An 8,829-nucleotide genomic window follows, 5' to 3' on the forward strand; every position below is an offset into this window, starting at 1 on the left:
CACTGCAGTTCTAATAAATTCCTATCTAAGCAACTGGTTATACCAATTTGAAAATAGATTAGAGATATTTTTTTTGACACTTTAAATAAAAAAGGGAAACTGGGGCTGTCGAAAAGCCCTTACTTTTTGTTGAAGACAAAAAAAGTTCTAGTAGTTATTTGTTATTATACCTGAAACACAACAAAATATCTATATTCCTTTGTTTCATCGTAAAGGCGCTGATAGAACACAGGTAAAAATCCAGGTAAAATCTTTGCCTGAAAGCAGACTATAATTGCTATCACAACACAAATCACACCTATTGTTCTATACCCAATTATCAAATGTGTGCAAAACGGGAACACACCGCCACAGGGCATCAACATTAATGAATTTCCCTAAAGGAGAAAATACAGAATCTAATATCTTACAAAGTCATATTATAATATAATGACTATCATTTCCCGTTCATACTTCATTATTTTGATTTTTAATGATCGGCATAACACATGTACATAAATATTACTTATCACGTTTTTATATCAATATTTTCTACAACTTTTTTTCCAGGAGATTTCAGAATATTACAAAAAATTTATAGTAAAAATGCACAGGCGTTATATGTATTTTTCTAGTAATAAAAATAAACACCCTCTATCTATCAGGTAAATTGTATAAATTTCTACCTTATATTTATACGGTTTTGAAAACGTATAATATCAGGATCCCGTGAAAAAATAAAGGGCACTTAATTTATGACGTCAAAGTAAAAATGACGTCATATTCGACGTTCGTTTAGTGAAAAAAAGTAAAAAAAAAAATAGCATACATACATGCAAATACATCCTATTTATATATATATATATGTTTTGAAGAAATGTATTATACACATATTGCATTACTTGTAGCTCTCTAAAACAATTTTTAAGACATACAGTTTGTACTTTTTTAATTAAATGAGAGAAAGAGAGAGGGGGAGGGGGTATTTCGTAAACATGTAACGTGTTATGATAACTTAGCCTATCCATGAAATAAAAATAAAATAAAATAGATATACCCGTATGACATGCCTGCGTTTCCACGGCAATTGACTGGCTTCTTTTAGTAGCCCTTTGTAGGTGATCACGCAGCAGGTTTGCGATAAACAGAATTGATTCTCGTTTGAAACGAAACCTGGATCGGATTTGATCGTCACTTAAATCGTTCATCTATATTCTCTGCCTGTATACTCTCTCTTTTCTTCCAGCAAACAAATTACCAAACAACAACAAGTTCGCCATTTTGATTTTAATGCTTATTTAAATATTTAATGTACCTATGTAACCTGAGTTAAAACTGTAAGTTAAATTAGATACTTAACTAAGCTTTAACAGCTTGTTAACTTTTGAGCAACCCGTTTAACTCGCCGTTAATTCTAACGTTACGTTAACGTCAAGTTAACGGCTAGTTAAATTTAACTGACGTTCGTGCAACCGAATCCTGGACACGTAAACTATACCCTAAAGTGAGAGAAACATTGTATTCGTTATTTTAAACAGGTTATCATTATAATCGTGTCCATATTCACTTTTCTGTGCAAAAACACCTAACGTTATAACAAGCAATAACATAATCTATGACTTGTTATTTAAAGTTTGGATTTCACAAATGTCAATCCAACATATCCTTCATTAAATCACATAAAAACTATAATACTTTCTATACATACATTACGTTTCTTTTACATACAAAAGTTGATACTCACATCACGCACCATTCATTAAAACCATCTTGGCTAGCCCCCCTACTTCATTTAAGAAAATGACGTCACTATTGGGGTGCAAAATAGGTTGTTTCTATATTTTATACATTATGGATTATTTTTTTTTCAGCCTTCATTTAAAGTAAAAACACACGTATCATCGTTTTTGAAAGGGGGGGGGGGGGGCGGGGAACTAATCCAAAAAATCTTGAAAAGCAAACAAAAAAGGGAAAAAGATTACTTTACAAAATCCTGAAAACCCATATCCGTGGAAGGGGGGGGGGGGGAGTTTACCTTTATCTTCAATTTCGCTGGGTATTTCCTTATTATCATTTCAATATTTTACATGGTCCCATAAAAAAAGGGGGGGGCAACTCCATGTTAATTCAGTTTTTTTGTATAAAAATATAAGAAAAATCTTTGCTGCGCAAAAATGTAGCGCCCCCCCCCCCCTCCCCGATGATAGGTGCCTGCAAAATCTTTTATCAGTTTTATCAATTTATTTATCAATACTTTTATCAATCGGTAACTGTGTTTGAAAATTAATCACTTACAGTGTCGTACACTAAACTTAAAAAAGTTTAAACAGTTAAATAAACTATTTTATATTTTGTATAATATTAAGGGTACTGTCTGATTATATTATGAACAGTTTTTTTTCTTACTCTTAAAGTTGTAGCATTACTCTATTATTATAATTTTATAAATTTCTTTCTGTAGGGGTTTTATCGGAGCCCTCAGTATCGGATTCTCGACCCAAGAAAGGAAAGAAAATTTCAATTGATGAATTGCAAAGAATGCAGTATGAGGTAACAAAATAAATCAAATTCTTGCATAAAATATTAAAGGAATCAACAATTTTGTTCGTGGGTTCAAAGAATATCAGAATAGTTTCCTACACAGATAAATACCGGCATGTTCTAAGCAGGTTTAATATTGATTTCATTTATTTAAGGTTTTACGTTGTGAAAAGAGACACTTCGGAATCAAGTATGCGAAGATTCAGAAGGACATTGAGCGGTCAGAACTTGAAACTGAAAACTTGAGGCTGCGGAATGCCAAGTTGACCCATGAAATTGAGCTCTTAAAACAAAATCTTGCGCAAAATGAAAATGCCTCGCTTGCAATGCAAGCTTTATCTGATGAGTAAAAAAATTATGAATTAAATAAGTACACAGGTCATGTGTTAAAATGTAATTGTTTGTAGGTTTTTATTTTTATTTGTTACGTTAGAAATATGTTCTTGTTATGAAGTTCCTGACTGCCATGCCATCCTCCGGTCCTTGATAATTTAATTGCCAAGCGGCATTATCCTGTTGAGGATTACCATCCTCCATCTCTTCCTTTAAACTCAGTGCAATGTTGTGTAGAATTGCACAAGCGCCAATGATTCTACAGACTTTCGCGGGCTTCATTCTAACCTCACTATGCAACACAAGAAATCTTCGTTTCCACCAACCAAACACCCTTTCGATGGTGTTGCGCGTGCGACAATGGGCCGAGTCATAGCCCTCCTAAGAGGCGTTCGGTGGATGAAGATACGGTGTTAACAGAAATCTGGAACAAGCATACCCGCTGTCACCTAGCAAATACCCATCGTCTACTCCTCGATGATGATTTTCGAGGTATGCGCTGACTTCTGACGCCCGACAAATGTGGCTGTCATGCGTACTACCAGGCCAGTTGGCATCAACATTAATGAAACCCTTAAAGGAGAAAATACACAATCTAATATCTTACAAAGTCATATTATAATATACTGACTTTTTCCATATAATATTGTTTCCTTAAAAACAGTTCAGAATTAAGCTTCAGTAATTAGTGGAAATATATACTAGACTATAATCAAAATTTAAAATTTTAAAGTAAATTACTATTCTATATACATCTTGTTGTCTTTAATTGTCGTTAAATAAGATTCATTTATGACAAAATTAATATAAATTACATGCAGTGTACACTCAAATTAACACATCGTCATGAGAGCAGATTGCTTGCACATTTATGGAGTGCAATCCTTTCCTGTTCACGTAAGTTGGTTCGTTGTCTGATGGTGCTTGTATTCTCACATGTGTACCATCGATACACCCAAAGACACCCGGGAACCCACCACGCAAATAGAAGTTCTCCTTTGATTTTTTAATTTCCTCTTGTAGGCCATTTTAAAAATTGGTCTTTTTTTGGTAAGCAGTGCATTTGTTACGTTCTCCACGGCTGGGCTCACCGTACTTTTATCATAGCCCATGGTGTCCCCTATCACTTCCATAAAACTCCCAGAAACAAAGAAACGAAGTGCAAGCATCACCTGTATAAGATGATCATGGTAACCTTCTTCACACAGAATAAAAATATGCTTTTGTAGAAAAAACTTGAGCAATTCCAAATTTTAAGATCGACGTGTTAAGTTTCCACACATTACATTGTTAGATTAATACTACCAATTATATCTGAAATTTTACCGCAGATCTTTTTATTATTGTCAGTCGAGAAATACGATTTTTAAAAATAATTTGTAGAGACGAATGGACTGCATAATCCGTGATATATTACGCATATTGGGAAAATTAAACAAGAAAAAAGTGTGTTACAGCTCATTTTTTTTTAAAATTTAAAATCAATTGAAAGGGGGGGGGGGCATGCCCCAAGTGTCTGTGATTAACGAGGACTCGATGGTCGTGGCCAGTTAAAGAAGAACTCTATAAAAAATATAGGGAAATACACAACTTTAAAAGGTGAATTATACGTATAATTTCTTTACACAACAATAGTTAAAATCTTAAAATTTAGGTAAATTTCGGTAGATCTTAATTTGTTGACCGCCCAGCCGTTTTAACATTTCATTCTGTATATTTTTTTTCGTTTCGTACTCAACTTAAGCTAGTAGAATGCAATACTATGGTTGATAAACAATTATAAGAAATCAGTTAATAAAAATATATAGTACACAACATGATTCATATTAGGTTTGCCGTCTGTAATTCGAAAAGCCCTATGTTCAGCCCAATTTTCATATAAGAAAAAAATAAGCGTAATTAAGAAACTACTCGAACAGTTTGCCATGCGAAATTACATATCGTGGAGGAGTTTAAAATGATTACTAATCGTCAATATCAATTCCCGTTCATACTTCATTATTTTGATTTTTAATGATCGGCATAACACATGTACATAAACAATACTTATCACGTTTTTATACCAATATTTTCTACAACTTTTTTTCCAGGAGATTTCAGAATATTACAAAAAATTAATTATAGTAAGAATGCACAGGTGTTATATGTATTTTTCTAGTAATAAAAATAAACACCCTGTATCTGTCAGGTAAATGGTATAAATTTCTACCTTATATTTATATGGTTTTGACATTTTGAGAAAACGTATAATATCAGGATCCCGTGAAAAAAATAAAGGGCACTTAAGGTCAAGATCTAGTAAATTAAAGGTGCCTGCAAGTTTATGAAATTCAAGATATAAATTCTTTCAATAATGCTTCATAATAGTAGCTTTGTTTCATAGAGTGTACCGGGGCTAAAATTTTTGGTAAACACAATGAAAAATCATGTTTTAAACAACCATATTTTATGAAATATGAAGGATATAAGTAACAAATTTCGGAGTTTTGTCCATTTTTGACTAATAAAATATACCTAGAAAGCCTACAGTCTCTCCAAAAACGACATTGAACAAACTCTTGACCTCCTCTTAAAAACGATGTCAAATTGAATATAGGTACCGGATTACTTTCCCCATGATTTAACATAAAATGCCAAGAAATTGCTAAAATTTTCATATAATTCCTTTAAAGCCGTAAAGTACAGGAAAATATTCTTCAAATCAATTATGACGTCATAATGGTTCTAGCACCGACAAGACATTCTTGAATCATTTACTAGATCTTGACCTTAATTTATGACGTCAAAGTAAAAATGACGTAATATTCGACGTTCGTATAGAGAATAAAAGTAAAACAAAATAGCATACATACATGCAAATACATCCTATTTATATATTATACAAATATTGACTGGGGTTGAGGGCAACATTGATTATATTAGCCCCCGAGGGACGAAATATTTTCGTCCCAAGGGGGCTAATATAATCAATGTTGCCCGAAAACACAGTCAACATTTGTTTTGTTATATGAAGAAACAAACCAAAATTTAAGAAAGTAATTGAAAACAGATCGCCGTAATTTTCTCAGCTCAACAAAGAATTCACGTATTCAATTTTTTGCAAAGTTCATTTCCAAAATATCCTCAGCATCAAACGGTCACTGGTGATATTCCGCCGACCGTAAGAATCAACATACTGATGTTCTACCTGATTTTACATCACAGTAATTCGCAAATCCTTATATCCGTTATGATAGCAAACCGTCGCATTGCGCGTCCGTTGTTGACTTGACTGACTGTCTTTTATGACGTCACCTTGTTTTGGAGTCGTGAAGAGTTATTTACGTCATCGTTTACAAATCAACAAATCAGAGGCGATTATTTGAAATAAAGGGAATGTTCTCTAGATATTATTCCTAGCCGGTCAATATAAAAAAAATATTGACCGGTCAATATTTTTCGGACGAGCTAATATTACAGTTATTGACTATTTGTCTCTATAGAGTTCTACAGTGAGAATATACTACTGAATATAACAAATATATATATGTTTTGAAGAAATGTACTATACACATATTGCATTACTTGTAGCTCTCTAAAACAATTTTTAAGACATACATTTTGTACTTTTTTAATTAAATGAGAGAAAGAGAGAGAGGGGGAGGGGGTATTTCGTAAACATGTAACGTGTTATGATTACTTAGCCTATCCATGAAATAAAAATAAAATAAAATAGATATACCCGTATGACATACCTGCGTTTCCACGGCAATTGACTGGCTTCTTTTAGTAGCCCTTCGTAGGTCATCACGCAGCAGGTTTGCGATAAACATAATTGATTCTCGTTTGAAACGAAACCTGGATCGGATTTGATCGTCACTTAAATCGTTCATCTATATTCTCTGCCTGTATACTCTCTCTTTTCTTCCAGCAAACAAATTACCAAACAACAACAAGTTCGCCATTTTGATTTTAATGCTTATTTAAATATTTAATGTACCTATGTAACCTGAGTTAAAACTGTAAGTTAAATTAGATACTTAACTAAGCTTTAACAGCTTGTTAACTTTTGAGCAACCCGTTTAACTCGCCGTTAATTTTAACGTCACGTTAACGTCAAGTTAACGGCTAGTTAAATTTAACTGACGTTCGTGCAACCGAATCCTGGATACGTAAACTATACCCTAAAGTGAGAGAAACATTGTATTTGTTATTTTAAACAGGTTATCATAATATTTTGCATGGGGTTACCCTTTACTTTAATATATATAGGCCAACCTATGCAGACTCTTAAAAAGACAGGATCGATTGTGTGAGTATATTTTACCCAAACAAATGATGAAATTCAATTTGTTCGTGGAAAGTTTGTCGACGTCATTCGAGAGCTGACATAAAAAGTGTTGTTCTTGACCACCAACTTATTGTTTTTCTGTATTTCTAATCAATAATTGTTAAATTGCAATATTTTAGATTAGGAGAACCTCTCGACTGCAACGCCTATATCAGTGGCTGATGAGAAAAACGCATATTAAAGGAATAGAACTAATGCAAACCTATACCTGTATTAAAAAATCCAAGATTATTACATCTTAAGGTGGAATATCCCTATGATAAGAGAGGTAACATCTGTAGAAAATTAATTTACATTTTTTCTGTTACTTCACAATCATAAAAACATGTAGCAACAAGGTGCCGGTGTAACGAAGAATTTTCACCAGGGTTGAAAATTGACCGGGGGTCATTTTTCCACGTTGAATATTGAGGCCAAATGTGTTGAATAGAGACCCCGATCCGTTGAAAATTGGCCCGCATCGTGGAATTTTGATCACGAAATCGGTTCAAAATTCGGTTTATTAAATAAAAATTATCAGTTCTTTAGATAAACATGATAACATGTTTTACAGGGGGAATTAAATGAGACTTGAATGATTTATCTCGAATTATTAATCCGTTAAGCAAGCTACTGACAAACAAGTTGATAAAACAGGATTATCAACAGTCTGGCTAGAAGACATCTTTGATAAGTTCTATGGTCGATACAAAGACCTTTTCAGAAAATACAATCTTCCACTGGGTCGCATGCTGACTATAATGTTTTCATACTAATTGTTAGACCATAATTAATCATCTAATTGTCTACGGACTTTTCCGATTTTTTCCCGATTACGACAAAGAGCACATGGCGGGTGTGACCGGTCAGCAGAGGATGCTCACTCCTTCTAGGCACCTGCTCCTACCTCTATCTATTTGGAGGTCCGTGTTGCTCTGCTTTGAAATTGTATTCGTTTTATGGATTTTTGAGATGGTTCACGGTTGGTTATCGTCATTTTTTCATTTAAATACGTAATAACTAATTTTTTCATTGTAAAAATGCCGCGTTTTGTGTGATTTCTATATTAAAGAATATTTGTAGACATGGTTACACGTTTAACTATTCTTTTCAGTTGAACTTCTGTTCAATTATAAATAACTTTAAAATATTACAATGCGTCATACTGTTTAATTTTGGTTTTACATTCACCCAGGAAATTGAAACTTTGATAATGTTCATTGTAAATTTTCTGGGTGGTGTAAATACAAAATTTATAGTATGTCATTTTGTGAATTTTGTGTTTGCACCCACTCAGTTTGTTTAAACTGTGACTATCTGAATTTTATATTCACACCCATCCAGCCAATAACAGTTTACAAAATAATAATATTAACACCCATCCAGCCAATAACTTTTACAAAATGATGATACGCTAACATGCATTTTTTCATGAACAATGCTGTAGTAACCATATGTCTTAAAAGCCGATATTTTTAGTGTTTCATTTGTTCCATTAGAACAACTTCGGGTGTAACTAATGGAATGTAACCAAATTGCTTTTTTTCTCTCGGCCTAAACAATTCTGCCTCAGAAAATCTATATCAAGTAAGTAACCAAATTTTTGTACTGGATGAATAGTAATTTTGCTTTAACATGTTCATTCACACCTACATTGACGAACCTAT

At 33.1% G+C, this 8,829-nt stretch overlaps 1 protein-coding gene and 1 pseudogene across 2 annotated transcripts in view; one reads left to right on the forward strand and one right to left on the reverse strand.

The window, feature by feature from the left end:
• The window catches only part of LOC128190130 (uncharacterized), a 30,487-nt gene extending 27,570 nt beyond the window's left edge, over window positions 1-2,917 (forward strand). The window contains exons 8-9 of one of the 2 annotated variants that reach the window (XM_052862046.1): window positions 2,441-2,529; window positions 2,676-2,917. In XM_052862046.1, coding sequence (XP_052718006.1) covers window positions 2,441-2,529; window positions 2,676-2,870 — 284 coding nt within the window. In that variant the 3' untranslated portion in view covers window positions 2,871-2,917. Of the gene's footprint in view, window positions 1-2,440; window positions 2,530-2,675 lie in introns of those variants that run through there. The other variant, XR_008244325.1, reaches the window with a different exon arrangement.
• A 32-nt stretch (window positions 2,918-2,949) lies between these two features.
• LOC128190131 (putative nuclease HARBI1) lies at window positions 2,950-4,022 on the reverse strand (annotated as a pseudogene).
• Between the last annotated feature and the right edge of the window lie 4,807 nt (window positions 4,023-8,829).

The sequence above is a fragment of the Crassostrea angulata genome, chromosome 6 (assembly GCF_025612915.1).
Source record: "Crassostrea angulata isolate pt1a10 chromosome 6, ASM2561291v2, whole genome shotgun sequence".
In the NCBI taxonomy this organism is placed as follows: Eukaryota; Metazoa; Mollusca; class Bivalvia; order Ostreida; family Ostreidae; genus Magallana; species Magallana angulata.